The following is an 18,969-nucleotide window of genomic DNA, read 5'->3' as shown; positions in this document are numbered from 1 at the left end:
TGAGCCTGTGGATATCTCTGCGTGAGTGCGTCTGATTGAAAGAGGATGTGGATTTATACAGGGTGTAAATTTGATCACATCTCAAGACGCTCTATATAAACTGTGGTCGCTCATTGTTTCATTGTCAATTACAAGCGGGGGGTGAGAGGACACTCGCCGTCCAGGGTGGTGCCTGGTGGGGCTGGGTTTCCTGAGCAGACGAACGACGGCGCGCGCGTCTCCGAGTGTGTGCTCAAGGGAGCGGTGGCGCAATGGTTAGCGCTACGCTTGCGCCGCGAACCCAGCGAGCCGAGTTCGGTTCCTGCTCGTGGCCGACACCAGTGGCGATTATCTGAACCGGTCCTGGGCCTCCCTGTAGGTCGACTCAGCCTCAAATGAGTACCTGGTGCGGTGTTGTGAGCATCGCCACTAGGGAGACAAAGGTGACTTGGCGTGGTGTTGGCCACCCACCCACACGTGTGCCGTGCCGGCCTTCATAGGTGCTCGCTCACAGCACTTGCCCCCAAAATTCTGTTCAGGCTTCAAGGGGGATCTTTGCTTCGTGTGCTCACGGCAGTACAGAAAGAAGGTGGCATCCAGGCCGCGGTGGGAGTGCAGCTGCGGGCGGTATGAGATGTATGCATTATGCGTAGTCACCCGTGCTAAATTTGGGATCCTGGTTTGGTTACCAAGCAAACGCCCCCCTCTCCCCTTCCTGCACCTCGGTCGGGGTAGAAGTGCGCGACACCGCTCAATCCTGATCCACTGAACGCGCCAGGGCGGAACGCTTCCTAGAACGGATGGCTCCGCTACTGCGGTTTGTCGGGATTCACACAGCGTCAAGATCTTTGAATGGCGGCACCGAAAGAAAGAAAATCGATCCACCCAACTCACGAGTGCCCGACGCCGTTGTAACGGCTCAAGAGCCCAGATGTGGATTCATGAACGTGGTCGCTGTTCCGAAAGTGAAGTCGTGAACCTCCTGCGTCACAACGCCATCGGCGAGCGAGCGGGCCGCCCGCGCGCGTCACTGTGGATGGTCGAGGCCAGTGCGGCAGGCGCCGTGATGACCCTACGGTGGCCACGTGGCCACGAGTGCACCCAGCCTCGTCAGAATCTCGGAAGCTCAGCAGGGCTGAGCCTGGTTATAAACTTGGATGGGAGACAACCCCATGAATACTGCCAGGGACGTAGCGTCTTTGGGAGGCCTTCATCCAGCAGTGAATAGATCATGGCTGATGATGATTGTCCTTCCCCAGCACCATCGATTAGCGCGGGGCGACTACGTACGGTGCGCGAAAGAGGTTCAACAACAGTGCGTGCGCACGTTGAACACATCGCTAGCGAGTTGGAGTCAAATATCGGGAGTCAACAATGGGGCCCCCTGCCCCCGTCACATGAAGTCCGCGCACTGCAGAGCGCAGCCTCCCACAGCGAGCAAGGGGGGAGGGGGGCTCTCTGTGCCCATTGTTCTTGAAGCAGGCATCACCCCTCGCATTGTCCCCCTTCCAGCCAGAGATGGGGGGCTAGGGGGGGGACAATATCCCGCTCGGCAGACCCAGTCGCTCGCGTCTGGCAGAGATCATTGCGCACGTACGCTAGGATTCCCCAGGGAGACCCCGGCAGGTTTAAACAATTGTTTAACTGAAATCAACTCGGGCAGCTGTACATCACAACTGCGCACACCTAAGCAGACATTCTTATATGTATTCTTAGGTTGTTTCGGTAAAGTCACGTAGGTAAAAATTTAAATTAATAAAAAGTAAAATAAAATAAAATCACGACGTTTCGGAGGCAACACGTGATTTTATTTTATTTTTTAATAATTTTAATTTTTTACCTACGTGACTTTACCGAAAAAACCTAAGAATATGAATCCTTGCAGTCACGAAAGCTTCAAATCTAGAATTCTTATATGTATTTATCGCGCTCGATTACCATTAAAAGCCTCACCGAGTCTCACGATTCTTTCTCAGGAGGGTCCTGCCAAGTGTCCGCAGTTGGGGGGGAGGGAGGGGAACTCGATGATTGCTACTGCATGTAGATTCCAAATGAACGTGGACCAGGACACCGGATTTTTCTGTTGCATGTAGTCACTTTAAGATTTCGATTTAAAGCTTTCGTGACTGCAGGGATTCATCTTCTTGGTTCTTTCGGTAAAGTCACGTAGAAGGAAAATAATAAAATAATAAAAATAAAACATAATAAAATAATTCTCACAGAGAGAATTATTTTCACAGAGAGAATTATTTATTTTCCTTCTACGTGACTTTACCGAAAGAACCAAGAAGATCACTTTAAGATGTTTCTTTGTTCATGTTTTTGTTTTCTTGCGGTTGCACCCGAGTCAAGAGCCGCATGGCTCACAGGGAACTGAAACTGAAATGACCCACTCCTGCGAAAGACGTCAGAGAATCTTTAACGTCCGCTTTGGATCACACGGCATGCGCTCTTTGGTTGGTCAATACGCACCGCAGAGTTACACCGGGGAATCAGACCGCGAACCTCTGCAGCAAGCGGCGAACGTGCTACCGCTTGGCGGTGGTCCACCGCCCCTTATACAAGCAATGATTCCGATTTAAAGCTTTCGTGACTGCAGGGATTCATCTTTTTGGTTCTTTCGGTAAAGTCACGTAGAAGGGAAATAATAAAATAATAAAAATGTTACATTATAAAATAATTCTCACGACGTTTCGGCCACAACGCAAGCAGCCATCCTCAGGTGAAGAACAGGTCTGTCGGGAAGACAGCGTCTGAATGAAACACCACCAGGCTTGGAGCGTATATTTAAGCTGGGTTGGAGGGGGAAGAGCGCCTTGACAAATGAATTTGCATATCAAGAGGAATTTAGCATATTTATGGGAAATGCAGATATGGGATTAGTCACTACTTGTGTCAAGGCGCTCTTCCCCCTCCAACCCAGCTTAAATATACGCTTCCAAGCCTGGTGGTGTTCATTCAGACGCTGTCTTTCCGACAGACCTGTTCTTCACCTGAGGACGGCTGTTGCCGCTGTGGCCGAAACGTCGTGAGAATTATTTCATTATGTTTTATTTTTATTATTTAATTTTTTCCCTTCTACGTGACTTTACCGAAAGAACCAAGAAGAAGCGATGATTCAGCAATGATTCCGAACTCAGCGCGCCACTCCTCTTACTGCTCCTGTGCGCCAGGTGCCGGACTCGGGCGGCTCTATGGAGAGCTCATGGCCAAGATGTTTCCAGATGGCATCATCGCCGAAGGAGTCACCATTCTGATCCACCCGTCCGCCTACGCGCTGGCAGGTGCGTACGTACGCGCGTGCGTGCGTCGGCCAGGTGAAACGCCACAAGTCAATGGTTACTTGGATATTCTCCCAGCATCTACATTTCTTAAGGGACAATCTGACACAATTGGCCGGGTCTCTCTCTCTCTCTCACTATATCGAAATCCTAATTTCGATGATCCGATCAAAATCCCTAATTTCGATCGGATCATTGGGGTTTATTCGTAATAAATCGGCATTTTGCGACCCCCACTGCCACTGTGTAGCATATTATTATGTGCCAGGGACTCTATGAGATGATAGCACAATAGTCTGAGTCCATAATTGGCAATAAGTAACGGCAAAGCAGTTCTAAGCGACTCACAGAATTGTGCGCAGTTGCGTATACAGTACAAGACTTCGCTGAAGGCATCATCACCTTCAGCGAGCGCGATGCCAATCACACAGCGCGGTTCGAATTCGATCCTCGATCGATGGCTGTGTCATCGCCGCACACGCGTCGAATAAAAGGCAAGGGACAAGTCCTTACTTACTAACAACTCTTCTATCATTTTTCATTGCTGGAGGGGTTTCCACCCCTACCTGAAAATCCTGGCTCCGCTATTGGTGAGGATGACCAGAGTTTACGTGATGGTTTATTGTCCTTGACGAGATCGGTGAGGTATTGTGGTTCATTTGCTGCAAGTACTCACGCTGCGTGCCCTCACCACTCCATCCTGACTTAACGAAACTATTTATACTTTATCAGGTAAGGCCCATTGAACTATATGCAGCTCTTTTACAGAAGCGACCTGGCCACAAATGATAGCTGAGCGAAGTGGCTTATCACATTGAAATTGACAGCAGCTAAACACTCTAAACGCATTTCTATTCAAAATGTAGAGGGGATAAACCAGAGGATCTTGAGAAAAATCCACACGACCACGGGGAGAACATGCAAACTCCAAATATACAGACATCAGGGCCGCGATGAAACCCACGACCTCCTGCACACCAGGCGAGGTAGTTAACATCTCGCCACCGTGGCCACCGCAGTCTGAGATCGTCACCTGGACACTCCTGAGCCATCAGGGTTCACCACCAACACCTCAGTCGTATTAGGCTTGAACCTCAGCCAACCAGGACACGCGAACTCCAGATACACAGCAGATGTCGCGCGGCCCAATTCCCACACGGCCCCTTTGCCTACGGTGCGAAAGACGTCAGCGTTGGGCTCGAAACCCTCGACGACCTCGCGCATTCTAGATTTGAAGCTTTTGTGACTGCAAGGATTCATACTCTTTTCGGTAAAAGTCACGTAGGTAAAAAAATTAAAATTAATAAAAGTAAACTAAAAATCACGACGTTTCGGAGGCAACACAAGCTTCCGTCTTCAGGTGGAACCGTCACAGCACGATTGCTGTATCAAGTTAAGAGAAATTCCAAGAGACCCGACCTTGTATATATACTGGTTGAGGGGGGAGGAGCCAGGGTAGGCCCCTGGATCGGAGTTTTTTTTTTATTATTGTGAGGTTGGTGCGGCTGAGGCTGCTGCTAGGAATGAGCCTATGTTGTGTAGACTGGTTGAGCTGGGAGGTGCCAGAGTTGTTAAGGTGCGTCTGCTGCTAATGGAACTGAGCCTTTTATCTTCTTGGTTCTTTCGGTAAAGTCACGTAGAAGGGAAATAATAAAATAATAAAAATAAAACATTATAAAATAATTCTCACGACGTTTCGGCCACAACGCAAGCAGCCGTGAGAATTATTTTATCATGTTTTATTTTTATTATTGTATTATTTCCCTTCTACGTGACTTTACCAAAAGAACCAAGAAGATGAATCCCCGCAGTCACGAAAGCTTTAAATCGAAATTTAATAAAGTTTTATTTTTATTATTTTATTACGTGTAATTTTTTTATTGTATTACTTCCCTTCTACCTGACTTTACCAAAAGCACCAAGAAGATGAATCCCCGCAGTCACGAAAGCTTTAAATCGAAATTTAATAAAGTTTTATTTTTATTCTTTTATTGCGTGTAATTTTATTATTGTATTACTTCCCTTCTACCTGACTTTACCGAAAGAACCAAGAAGATGAATCCCCGCAGTCACGAAAGCTTTAAATCGAAATTTAACTGAGCCTTTGTTTATGTAGATGGTAGAAGCAGAAAAGCAGGTGAGGAAGAAACAGCCCCTTGCTGTGTTGCTGGGTGGGTAGAACTTAAGGCAGGAAACCTCCCGCATACCGGGCGAGGCATTTGACCATCTCCCTGATCCGCAGGCGCGGCGGCGTACTCGGGGGCGGTGACGCACACGCTCTCAACGGCCGTGCTCGTGTTCGAGCTGAGCGGGCAGATGTCGCACATCCTGCCCGTGCTCATCGCGGTGCTGATCGCCAACGCCATCAGCCAGCGGCTGCAGCCGTCCTTCTTCGACGGCATCATCATCGTGAAGAAGCTGCCCTTCATGCCCATGCTCGCCATGGGCAAGACAGAGTAAGGGGCACCCTCCCCCCCCCACCACCACCACCACCTCCCTGACTGCACATCACAATGATGTCATCGTTATTTTTTAATATGTTTTATGACGAAAGTTATTATTGTAAATAGTTGTCATATAGTGCCTCTTAATAATAGTTAAGATCGTGTTGGGTCATAATTGTTACGCGTATAATACGTATGATGCGCTTACGAATTATAATCGTTATGTATTACTGTTCTTAAATTGTATTCATTATTATAATAATAATTACCGATACCTATTAGAATTATTGTTATTCTTGTAATAATCAGTAGGATAATGCGCCGTACGGTGTCAATATCATCATACTAATCATTAGCTCCTATTATAATAATTATAGATAACAATAGATCTCATTGTAGTTAATTAGGAGTAAAGGATCTTCATCCCTTGTGGGTTTTAAGACCACAATGAGTTGCCTCCACTTCTTCCTGTTCCTGGCAACTTGCTGAACCTCGCCCCAACAGACGTTGATCGCGGCCACCAGCTCATCCTCCGAATAATTATTCGTTTTTGGTAAAGCGCCGTTTGAAGGGGCACCCCCAGTAGCAGCTGTCCCTACCGTGGCACGCGGTGACTGAGCACGCCTGGACTCGTGTAGAGGAGTTACCAAAAAGTGTGCGCAGAACGTCAAATAGTGCGCAGATAACGTGCACAAAAATCACTCAGCCTCGTGCATCGTGCAAAAACCATCAACCGCTCCTGAAGAGCTGCATTTCGCCTAGCATCCCCAAATTTTTTTTTTAAAGATACTATTGTTATACAGTAAAACCTTGAATTGCGAGTAACTTGGTCCGCGAGTGTTTTTCAAGACGAGCAAAATTTTTAAATAAATATTAATTTGATAAACGAGCGAGGTCTTGCAATACAAGTAGTACGTGTATACACTTTGTCTGCCGAGCGTCACGTGATCACAACCGATATACGAGTGCTTTGATATACGAGTGCTTTGGATTACAAACACGTTTCCGGAACGAATTATGCTCGCAATCCAAGGTTTTACTGTAATTGACTTTTAAAAAAACACGCACGCGCACGTATAGCTTGTGATATGTACGACCACTTCCCTGCCCCTGTTTGTCTGCTGGCCGACGAGGCCTCGACGGAGAAGATCCATCACTTGTTGGGGGGGGGCTTTGCTCGGCCAAGACGCTTCGTGTGACTTCCTCGCAGATCTCACGACGTGATGGCTGAGGACTTCATGACGACCGACGTGAAGTACGTGACGAAGGAGAGCACCTACAAGGACGTGAAAGACCTGCTGATGAAAACCAAAATCCGCGTCTTCCCCCTGGTCGACTCCAACGGTGCGTTGGCGTCAGAGGTCGCAACCGGGTACCCGATACCCGTACCCTACCCGATACCCGGCTACCCGTACCCGGCCGGGTACCCGGCCGGGTACGGGTAGCCGTTTGCGACCCTGGTGCGGCCGTGTACGGGTACGGGTAGGCCGTGAGTCACTGGTGAGTAACCGTTTGTCACTCATTTCGGGTAGGGTACGGGTAGGGAACGGGAACCCGTACCCGACCAGGTACGGGTACAAGTACCCATTTGCGACCCTGGTGCGGCCGGGTACGGGTACGGGTAAGGAATCAAAACCCGTTTGCGACCTCTGGTTGGCGTTCGCTGAGCAGGCGAGCGGCGCCGCCGTGACGCGTGTTGTGCGTGGGTTTCTCTCGCAGCAACGGTTGTGAGATTCGTGATGTTTGGCTTGGGCCGCACCGAACGATCTGAACTGATTTGTATGACAATCGGTTTTCTCCTTTTTCTGGCAACGAAACAGGTGTTAAGTTGTTAAAACACCAAACTGAAACCTTTTACAAGCAATCATGTCTGCATTAGCCACAATGCTTGTGGTCAGAATGCAAACAAAACACATACTCTTCTTGGTTCTTTCGGTAAAGTCACGTAGAATGGAAATAATAAAAGAATAAAAATTAAACATAATAAAATGTTTTATTATGTTTAATGTTTATTTTTATTATTTCCATTCTACGTGACTTTACCGAAAGAACCAAGAAGATGAATCCCTGCAGTCACGAAAGCTTTAAATCGAAAAAAAAAACATACTTTGATAATATACGCATTGTCCTTGAAACTGATTGGTCCACACCAGAGACAGCTTTCTTTTGAGCCTCGTCTCAAAACGGTGTTAGACCAGAGGATGCCAAAAGGCGTGAATTTGTAAGGTTTAAGATCCCTCCACCAAGTTCAAGTTCAAGTTCATTTATTAGGTATAGCCCTGTGAGCCATTCAGCTCTTGAATCGGGTGCAACCGCAACAAACAAAAAACAAAAACATGAACAAAAAACATCTTAAAGTGAATATGTGACTAAGTGCAAACAGAAAATCCAAGAAAAGACAGCAAAACATTGCAGAAAAAACACCGTACACCAACACTGTGTGCAAAAATCCCAGTGGGATGCAAGTCAAACAACAACAACAACCACAAGACAGCTTAGATTAAGGCCATCAGTCTAACTCTGTACTACAACAAACAAACATGGCTAAACCAATACACTTTTCGAAATCACCAAAATAAAGCCATACATTGTTACCTGCACATGCGTGCGCCACTCTCTTTCCTAATTAACCCCTATTTACCCCTGCCACCATCTCTCCTCATTCCCCTATATATCCCTCACCACCATCTTTCCTCATTTCCCCTATACATCTTTACCACCATCTCTACTCATTTCCCCTATATATCCCTCACAACCGTCTCTCCTCATTTCCCCTATATATCCATCACCACCGTCTCTCTCCATTTCCCCTATATATCCCTGCCACCATCTCTAATTTCCCCTATATATCCCTGCCACATCCCTCCTCATTCCCCCTATATATCCCTCACCACCATCTTTTCTCATTTCCCCCATACATCTTCACCACCATCCCTCCTCATTTCCCCTATATATCCCTGCCTTATCGACCCCCTATTGACCTCCCCCCCTCCTCCTCCCCCCCCCACCCACATCGTCAACCCGCAGAGTCGCGCGTGCTGCTGGGCTCCATCAAGCGCATGGAGCTCATCCGCCTGGTGGGCGACCAGCTGAGCTCGGAGCGCCGGCTCGAGCACCTGCGGCGGCGGCTGCTGGCGGAGCACGCGAGCGGCGAGGAGCAGCAACACGACTACCTGCACGAGGTGCTCTACCCTTGCCCGTCCAAGCGAGGACGTCCGCAGCGGAGGCGGAGCGATGTAATCGGCTCGCACGCTCGTGCACGCGCGTGCCTGCCGGGGCCCGTGAGGATTTTGTTGCTGTTGTTGTTGTTGTTGTCTTTGAGTTGTGCGCCTTACCTGGTGTTGCCAGATAAAAGGGTAAAAAAAACAATTATCAGATTTTGTTTTACTGGCAAATGAGGTACCAATGGTGTAAATGTTTACCCCGAGCTCTCATGCTCTGATGGTGCGTTGTCTTTGAGTTGTGCGCCTTTTGGCGTCATCTGGTCCAACACCATGTGAGACTAGGCTCTAAGAAAAGCTGTCTCGGGTGTGGACCAATCAACTTCAAGGACAGTGCACATACATTATCATCATCAGAGTTGTTTCTTTTTTCTTCTTGGTTCTTTCGGTAAAGTCACGTAGAAGGGAGATAATAAAATAATTAAAATAAAACATAATAAAATTGTATTAAAATTGTATTATTTTATGATGTTTTATTTATAAAATTGTATTAAAATTGTATTATTTTATTATGTTTTATTTTTATTATTTTATTATCTCCCTTCTACGTGACTTTACCGAAAGAACCAAGGAGATGAATCCCTGCAGTCACGAAAGCTTTAAATCGAAATTTGTTTCTTTTTGTTTGCATTTTGACTGCTTGTGTTGTATAAAGGTATCAGTTTTTGTACCAATTGAAAGGGTAAAAACCTATATCTACTGTTGTTGTTTTGTTTGCGTGTTCACCGCGAGTGCCGTGTGTGCGGTTAATGCAGTGACATGATTCCTCGCAAAACGTTTCTGTTTGGTGTTTGAGCACCGTGACACAACTGTTTTATTGCCAGAAAGGGTGAAACATATTCGTATATGTTGATACCATAGTTGTTGTTGTTGTCATCGTTGATATTGTTTTGTTTGTGTATTGAGTTGGGGAGCGGCGGCGTAGCGGTGAGCGCGGATGTGTTTAGTGACGTGTATGTAGTGCATGCAAATGTGGTAAAAATGGTACGTGAAAGAAAACATTTTGATCGTATAACTCAGCTGATGCTCTACCGCTCTGCTGCTACGGCACGCTCTGGCTTAACGTCCGTGTGGAAAAGGCGAATTTTTAAAAATCCAAATACTTAGTACCGCCATCAGAAAGAGTTTATGACACTCAATCTGACGATAAAGGTAAACTTGGCGAGGTGGTTTAGCTGTAGAGCAAGTGGCTCACAAGCAAAAGGCTGTGAGTTCAAATCCTGGTTGGTGGTTGGGAGGTTGATTCAGCCCATCATCGATAAAAAGAAAAACAAGTATCAGTTTGTGGGGAAGTCAACAGTGGTTATCTTATGGATAGATTCACCTCCGCCATATTATCGAGGAGTTTCCAGCAATGGCTCAGCGCTGTAAACGGGATCTGAGGACTGCCTCAATGCTCACTTGAGCAGGACATAAACTTGACCATTATCATTATTGTCGTTATAAATGTAAATCCTAGATTTGAAGCTTTCGTGACTGCAAGGATTCATATTCTTAGGTTTTTTCGGTAAAGTCACGTAGGTAAAACATTAAAATTAATATAAGTAAAATAAAATAAAAATCACGACGTTTCGGAGGCAACACAAGTTTCCGTCTTCAGGTGAAACCGTCACAGCCACGACAGCTGTATCAAGTAAATGAGAGATTTTTTTTATGTTATTTTACTTTTATTAATTTTAATGTTTTACCTACGTGACTTTACCGAAAAAACCTAAGAAAATGTAAATCCTGTGCGCAAATCCGCTGGAGAAAATGTGGTAAAATTACAACAATAATATTTTGAATACTAAATCTTGCATTCGCTCTTTCTTCCTGCAGCTTTTGCCTGGCAAAATTAGGATGCAAAGGTCCATGTTGGACGGTAAGGCAGTCATTGGCATCGTCTGATGTGTAGTGTGTGTGTGTACACATCAGCACTCGGGAGACAGGGACAACCTTAACAGGCCTTGGTAAACCGTGCCGGCCTTAATAGGAAGCCACTGGAGCTATGCACTTTTAAATCTCGATTGAAAACTCATTTATGTAGAACTGCTTCTTGTGTTTAGTTTGTTGTCCTTCCCATGCCTCCGATTAGCCTTCCGATTAGCAGGGTTGGCAACGTACTGCGCAAAGTAATTTCAACACACATACATGCAAATCAACACAGGTCAATCTATTTAAGACCGGAAGCAACAGGAAAGCTTCACCATTCTTGCCCGATGAAGCTGATTGTAATAATCAGTGAAACGTCGTACTCAAATTTTTAATGCTGTTCATTCTCTCTTCAACACACCGGTGGGCTAAAGAAGTGAATTATTTTGTCCTTTGAAAAACGTGACACATGTTTTACTGTTTGGCCATGTCGGGTGGTGGAGGGTTACGACACATTTATAAATAACGCGATCTGACCCAAAAACGTTCATTATGAGATCCTGGGTTTGAATTCTGTGATTAAATCGGGTTCTCAGGCACAGTGAGCAGATGGTCTCAAGTGCCGTCACTGATCACTGCACTTGATTGGGCCGATTTATAGTTGGGGGAAATTTTTTAAATATCAGTTTGACCGTCATGCAATGAACATTGGTCGCAGTGGGAAAGTTCTTCCCCGTGCAGTATGGACCAGAGGTCACTTGAAGGAATTTCAGAAGTAGCTCTATAGAATCCACTTCAAACATTGGGGGGGGGGGGGGGGATTGCACTGATTTACGATATATCCGCACGGATTATATTTATCAAAATTTGGGGGGAGGGGAAGACGAAACATTCTAAACTAATCAAATAATCAATTGTAATTGATGAATCGAATAAAATGTATGTTTATATAGAGCATCTTCACTCAAGGCGCTTGACATAGCTGACAAAACGGTGACAGAATGGAATTATTTCGATGGCAGGGGTGTACAAGGATTGAGTGATGAAGGGTACTTATGGATCACTAAAGGGTAGGGGAGGGATGCGAATGAGTGGAGGGGCGAGGGGAGAGAAGAGGAAGGGAATGGGCAATAGAGAAGAGGTGAGGCTTTGAGAGAGGAATGGAAGGAGATGAAGGAAAGGGACTGCTTAATGTACAGTGTCAGTGTTGAGTCTATGGTGCAGTGTTGAGTCTGTGGTGCAGTGTTGAGTCTGTGGTGCAGTGTTGAGTCTATGGTGCAGTGTTGAGTTTATGTGCAGTGTTTAGTCTATGGGCAGTGCTGAGTCTGTTGTGCAGTGTTGAGTCTATGGTGCAGTGTTGAGTCTATGGTGCAGTGGTGAGTCTATGGTGCAGTGTTGAGTCTATGGTGTAGTGGTGAGTCTATGATGCAGTGTTGAGTCTATGGTGCAGTGTTGAGTCTATGGGCAGTGCTGAGTCTGTGGTGCAGTGTTGAGTCTATGGGCAGTGCTGAGTCTGTTGTGCAGTGTTGAGTCTATGGTGCAGTGTTGAGTTTATGTGCAGTGTTTAGTCTATGGGCAGTGCTGAGTCTGTTGTGCAGTGTTGAGTCTATGGTGCAGTGTTGAGTCTATGGTGCAGTGGTGAGTCTATGGTGCAGTGTTGAGTCTATGGTGTAGTGGTGAGTCTATGATGCAGTGTTGAGTCTATGGTGCAGTGTTGAGTCTATGGGCAGTGCTGAGTCTGTGGTGCAGTGTTGAGTCTATGGGCAGTGCTGAGTCTGTTGTGCAGTGTTGAGTCTATGGTGCAGTGTTGAGTCTATGGGCAGTGCTGAGTCTGTGGTGCAGTGTTGAGTCTATGGTGCAGTGTTGAGTCTATGGTGCAGTGGTGAGTCTATGGTGCAGTGTTGAGTTTATGTGCAGTGTTTAGTCTATGGGCAGTGCTGAGTCTGTTGTGCAGTGTTGAGTCTATGGTGCAGTGTTGAGTCTATGGTGCAGTGGTGAGTCTATGGTGCAGTGTTGAGTCTATGGTGTAGTGGTGAGTCTATGATGCAGTGTTGAGTCTATGGTGCAGTGTTGAGTCTATGGGCAGTGCTGAGTCTGTGGTGCAGTGTTGAGTCTATGGGCAGTGCTGAGTCTGTTGTGCAGTGTTGAGTCTATGGTGCAGTGTTGAGTCTATGGGCAGTGCTGAGTCTGTGGTGCAGTGTTGAGTCTATGGTGCAGTGTTGAGTCTATGGTGCAGTGGTGAGTCTATGGTGCAGTGTTGAGTCTATGGTGCAGTGTTGAGTCTATGGGCAGTGCTGAGTCTGTGGTGCAGTGTTGAGTCTATGGGCAGTGTTGAGTCTATGGGTAGTGTTGAGTCTATGGTGTAGTGGTGAGTCTATGATGCAGTGTTGAGTCTATGGTGCAGTGTTGAGTCTATGGGCAGTGCTGAGTCTGTGGTGCAGTGTTGAGTCTATGGGCAGTGCTGAGTCTGTTGTGCAGTGTTGAGTCTATGGTGCAGTGTTGAGTCTATGGGCAGTGCTGAGTCTGTGGTGCAGTGTTGAGTCTATGGTGCAGTGTTGAGTCTATGGTGCAGTGGTGAGTCTATGGTGCAGTGTTGAGTCTATGGTGCAGTGTTGAGTCTATGGGCAGTGCTGAGTCTGTGGTGCAGTGTTGAGTCTATGGGCAGTGTTGAGTCTATGGGTAGTGTTGAGTCTATGGGCAGTGCTGAGTCTGTGGTGCAGTGTTGAGTCTATGGGCAGTGCTGAGTCTGTGGTGCAGTGTTGAGTCTATGGGCAGTGCTGAGTCTGTGGTGCAGTGTTTAATTTATGGTGCAGTGTTGAGTCTGTGGTGCAGTGTTGAGTCTATGGGCAGTGTTGAGTCTATGGGCAGTGTGTTGAGTCTATGGTGCAGTGTTGTGTCTATGGGCAGTGCTGAGTCTATGGGCAGTGTTGAGTCTGTGGTGCAGTGTTGAATTTATGGTGCAGTGTTGAGTCTGTGGTGCAGTGTTGAGTCTATGGTGCAGTGTTTAGTTTATGGTGCAGTGTTGAGTCTATGGGCAGTGCTGCTCAATGTACAAGAGAAGTTTATTCCGGTGGAGGAGTGCAAGGACTGAGAGAGACAGAGAGAAGATTGGGAATGAAGAGGACGAGAGGGGGCATGGAAGGAGATGAGAGAGGCGAGATGATCGAATGAATGTTACTTCCCGAGAGCCACACGCAGTGATTCACTCACCCGGCCGTATGGAACGCGATCGGCCGTGAAATCATCACCGCTGTACGTTTCCTTGCAGACAGGAGTGGCTCAAAGAAGAGGTCAATGGTTCTCCTCAGTGGCGAGGACATCATTCCAAGGCCCAGCGACCAGGTGAACATCCACCCGGCCACTCACTCGCATTATCCCAAACGTGCACTGTTGAATTGGCGAAGTCTTCATTGGTTAAGTGTGTGACTGCTTAAGTGTGTGGCTCCGTAATCCGGTCAAGTGTTGTTTTTTGTAATGTAACTCTGTTTGTCTTTTTCAGTTTGAATCGAAGAAAGTGAAACTCCTATTAGGGGTAAGAACCAAAATTATATGCTTGACCTTCATAAGAGCTTTATATTCATGATATGAATATTACTTTATCCCAATAATTATAATAGCATTGTTCAGCGGATGGCCCAGGACCTGTTTAAATATCACTCACGACTGATGTTGGTTGTGGCCAGGAATCAAAAGGCATGCCACTGGGTTCAAAGCACGGTGTGCTAACCACTGCACCACCACTCACCCCAATAATCATTATTATTTATTTAGTTTATCCAGAAAGCCTCATTGAGTTTCAAGACTCATTTGTGTGACAACGCAATTGCATTAACAGTAAATGATTTGAGCGTTAAAAAGTTGCCTTTTGAATTCATCCACAGGATGGGCACGCTATCTTGGAAAGCATGACAGATGAGGAGGTAAGACGGATCATTAGTGGCTGCCCCAGCAATGCTGCACTGATTCGTGCTGTGTTCTCTTCTACTCGGCGCTGGTCACAACGACAGCTTGACTTCCCTTAATGTGCACTAAAGACAAAGATCCTCCATATAGCCTGAACAGACTTTTGGGGAAAGTTCTGTTTGCGAGCGCTTATGAAGGCTTGGCACGGCACACAAAGTGGTACGTGGCCAGCACCACGCCCGACCGCCTTTGTTTCCCCAGTGGCGATGTTTACGACACATACTTCATCACACTGGTCAGTGTGGGGTTGTGGATGGTGGGTTTCAGGACCGGTTTAGGTATCGCTCGCCACTGACGAAATCCGCGGCTGGGAGTCGGACCCAGGTTGTAGGGCTTGTAGCGTAGCGCACTGACCACTGCGACACCCCACACTAGCCGTTACATAAAAAACATTGATTTAAAAAAATGTGAATTAAATGGAAATCGAATAGGATGCTGGAAATAATAAATTAAAGATGATTATTGGGGAACAAAACATTGCGCAAACGTTTTAATAAACTCGATTGTAAATTTAAACGAGAGTTAAAATGTGTGATGTTAAATATAATGACGATCGCAGACTCCTGAATTCACTTGGGGGAAGGGTCAGGGTTAGAAAGTCTTAGGCCCAGGAGTTGAGTTTTTTTTAGTTTGTAAAATGAGATGTTAACTGGTGAGATGTTAACTACCTCGCCTGGTATACAGGCGGTCGTGGGTTCGATCCCGACCCTGACACCTGTATATTTGGAGTTTGCACGTTCTCTCCGTGGTCGCGTGTATTATTCTCCGGGTCCTCCGGTTTTTACCTCCACATTTATAATCAACACGCATTTAGAGTATTCGGCTGCTATTCATTTCCACATCACAAGCAACTTCGTTGAGCTACGTAGCTCAGCGTGCCTTACCTGGTAAAATATTTCTTTTTTTTATTTTGATACTTTTAAAACGAGCATCGCTTCGCCCTCGTGGCCACTGACACTGACACCCCCCCCAAACGTGCGCTGCCCCGCAGATCGAAGAGTGGGAACGGCAGCAGCTGGAGCAGGTCATCTGTCTCGACGGGGTCACCATAAACCCCGCTCCGTACCGGATCATCCAGACCGCCTCCTTGCACAAGGTGCGTCCCCAATCAGGGTCAGGCAGCGCGTTGTTCTCGTGCCGCAGCAAAGGCACCGTGGCTATCGTCGCAGGAATATAACAAAGATTAAATATATAATGGGGTCCTAAACGTCGCCTGTTATATAGGTAAGTCGTCGTTACTGGTCCACCCTAATCCGCACAAACCTTGGCAGATGCGGATACCTGATGCACAAATGTGGAAATTGAAATGTCTCCGGTGTGCGGCTGTGGTCATCCAGAAGAGACTATATAACATGTAACGACGCAATGGCCCCATCCACAAATATGCAGGAGACATCACAGTGATACACTCCTCTGCTCCTGACGTGGTTATCCGGGCTTGACCACGTTGAATGTAAATGTTGCAGTTCTTGCTCTGCGTCCACATCAGCCGTACGACAAGAAGAGCAGACCGGCGAATGTATCCGTGGGGTTTGGTTTTTTTGGTTTGTAGCAATAGAAGCGGCGATATTTGGACCGGTGTCACAACGGCGGCAGTGATTCGCTGACGCTGCGTTCCTCTCCTTGCAGGTGTACGACCTCTTCAATCTGCTGGGCCTGAGGATCTGCTACGTGACGGCACTCGGAAAACTGGTGGGCGTTGTGTCCCTGAAGGAGGTAAGCTGCACCTTCGTTTCGATGTAAAGCTTCTTTCGTGACTGCGGGGATTCATATTCATGGTTCTTTCGGTAAAGTCACGTAGAAGGGAAATAATAAAATATTTTTTTATAAAATATTAATAAAATTAATATTTAATAATAAAATATTTTTTATAAAATATAAATACAATTTATATTTTATAATAAAATATTTTTTATTATTTCCCTTCTACGTGACTTTACCGAAAGAACCAAGAATATGCACCTTTGTTGTTCGTCCAAACAGCTCCCATCGCCGGTCCTCGTGGTAGCAGGATCATTTCGGTCGTCTAGTCCAGGAGCGGTGGTCTAGGGGTCAACGAGATACGCTACGAAACCCGACGACCGATATCCAAACCGGTCCTGGGCCTTCCCTAGTTCGACACAGCCTCAAATGAGCACCTGGTGTGGTGTGTAAACATTGGCACCGGGGAGACGAAGGCGGCTGGGCGCGGCGCTGGATACCCACCCCCCCTCTTGCGCGCAGTGCCAGCCTTCATAGGTGCTCGCTAATGGCACTTGCCCCAACAGTCTGATGAGGCTATATGGGGGGGGGGGGGGGTCTTTGTCTTTGTGTTCCTTTCATTGACCAGGAATTCCTCAAGGCTCTCTTTGTCTCATTTAGGACTTTGCGTTCAGTACACTTTGAATGTGTGACGTTGCTCAATGTTGTTCCTACTGTCGCTATAAGCGAGGTCACTTCTCCTCCTCCTTCGCTGCTGCTAGAATTCATTGGGGGTTTGTGCGGATCCTTAACGAGTGTCGTCCAATGTAAAAACCTTGGACGTCAGCCTCTGTCATCCTGCGCAAACGATCATTGCCTTTGACGTTTGAGTATCAAACGTTCTGTTCGTTGGCGTCCGCCTGTAATTCTGCAATGCAGGGCAAAGGACTCCACCATTCCCTTTACTCAGTCGTCCCTCTCCAGTCGTAGATTTCGTCTCGCTGCCATCGTCTCTTCCGCCAACCCTCCGCTTCTCTTCCCGTTCCCTCTCGGGTCTCCACTCCGCCGTTCGCTTTGCGTCTCACCTCTCGTCAGGTGTGCTCACGACGCGTGCCGCCCAGGCACGGGTTCCACTCAACGTTTGCTGAAACGTCTTTCCTCCACTGTCGTCCCTCGCCCTGTGCAGCTGAAGCAGGCCGTAGGGGCGACGGTGAAGGGGAACTTCGTGAGGACTGTGCGGCGGAACAGCAAGGTGGACCAACCGCCGGCTCAGGTGCCCGGCGCGGACTCGTCGGGGCCGGGCGGAGCTTCGCAGGACGGCGACGACATCTCTCCAGAGCCGGAAACGCGCCATCGGAGAGTCTCCTTCCAGGGCTCGGCGGTGTAGGCGGTTGTGTCCGACGACGGGTTTCGCACCGGCGTATGATTTTTATTTTATTATTTTTATTTCATCTTTTTTTTGTTTTCTATTTACGTCACTTTACCAAAAGAACCAAGAAAATGGACTAAAATCGGATCCTGTTAAACGCCTTTAGTTTCATGTAAAACAAAAATCGGAGGTGGTGGTGGGGGGGGGGTGTTTTGTGTAAAGGCAGCTGCATGTATAGAGTCATCACATCGACGCCGCGAGTTGTGCTTGTGTGGCAACGCGAGACCACATTCTGGATCAGTGTCTCTCTCTCTTGTTTCGTATGGCAAGGTGACATTCGCAACGTCACGTGCAGTACGTGTGTGCGTGCGCGCGCGTGGATATGGAGGTTATTCAGCCATCCAGTAGCCGCTGCTGGAGGCTTGGTGGATGTCGGGGGGTGGGGGATATTGCCCGCAAGTCAGCGGGGCAGACAGCGTTGAGTTGGTGACCCTACAGTCACATTGCGGATCGTTCGGTGACCTTAGATTCGGTTTAGGAGTTGAATTGTTTTGTGTGTGTGTGTATACCGTATACACGTATAGTATGTAGCCTTTATAGCAGACCTGGGTCAATTACATTTTCCAGGGCTCGGCGGTGTAGGCGGTTGTGTCCGACGACGGGTTTCGCACCGGCGGACGACGCGACGGGTTCGCTTGGTAGGGACGGCGCGAGCTGTGGGAGTTCCCTTTGCTGATGCTGCGGGAGGGGCACCCATCTGGCCGAGTCCGTAAACACTTTGACGCCGGCAAGGGAGCGGTTCGCCATCGGGCGAACCGCTCCCTTGCCGATGCCAGTGGTGCTGCTTGGTGCAACAGTCGGTGAAATTGGGGGCGGCGGGGGGGTGAGGCGGGGCGGTGGGGGGGAGAATCTCCTTGCATGTTTTTCGTTTGCGAGATAGCGTAGGTTCGTAGGCGGGCGAGCGCAAAGTTGCACCTGCGAATATATTTCTGGGCTACGTTGCACGCAAGCATCCTGCAGCCCAGTCCAACTTATAAGCTAGGGGTGAGTCTAGTTTGAGGAGGTCGTGCCGTCCTGCTAAATTGTTCGGCCACGCCAAGCAGTCCAGGTCACTTAGGAACAGAGAGTGATTGAAAAATAGTTTTTACACGTCTGTGTAACCGTTCCATTTACATCCATTG

The 18,969-nt window shown here is 47.5% G+C and overlaps 1 protein-coding gene across 1 annotated transcript in view; it reads left to right on the top strand.

Annotated features, from left to right (window-relative positions):
- Positions 1-17,946, top strand: part of LOC144942729 (chloride channel protein ClC-Kb-like) — a 44,341-nt gene extending 26,395 nt beyond the window's left edge. The window contains exons 13-23 of the mRNA XM_078869596.1: positions 3,153-3,263; positions 5,503-5,716; positions 6,915-7,048; positions 8,732-8,940; positions 10,744-10,786; positions 14,045-14,118; positions 14,276-14,308; positions 14,658-14,696; positions 15,731-15,835; positions 16,369-16,455; positions 17,606-17,946. Of these exons, the coding sequence (XP_078725722.1) occupies positions 3,153-3,263; positions 5,503-5,716; positions 6,915-7,048; positions 8,732-8,940; positions 10,744-10,786; positions 14,045-14,118; positions 14,276-14,308; positions 14,658-14,696; positions 15,731-15,835; positions 16,369-16,455; positions 17,606-17,806 (1,250 nt within the window). The 3' untranslated portion in view covers positions 17,807-17,946. The remainder of the gene's footprint in view (positions 1-3,152; positions 3,264-5,502; positions 5,717-6,914; positions 7,049-8,731; positions 8,941-10,743; positions 10,787-14,044; positions 14,119-14,275; positions 14,309-14,657; positions 14,697-15,730; positions 15,836-16,368; positions 16,456-17,605) is intronic.
- Positions 17,947-18,969: the final 1,023 nt, after the last annotated feature.

The sequence above is a fragment of the Lampetra fluviatilis genome, chromosome 28 (genome assembly GCF_964198595.1).
Source record: "Lampetra fluviatilis chromosome 28, kcLamFluv1.1, whole genome shotgun sequence".
In the NCBI taxonomy this organism is placed as follows: Eukaryota; Metazoa; Chordata; class Hyperoartia; order Petromyzontiformes; family Petromyzontidae; genus Lampetra; species Lampetra fluviatilis.
The sequence above is the reverse complement of the archived record's forward strand: the minus strand, read 5'-3'. Positions and strand labels throughout refer to the sequence as shown.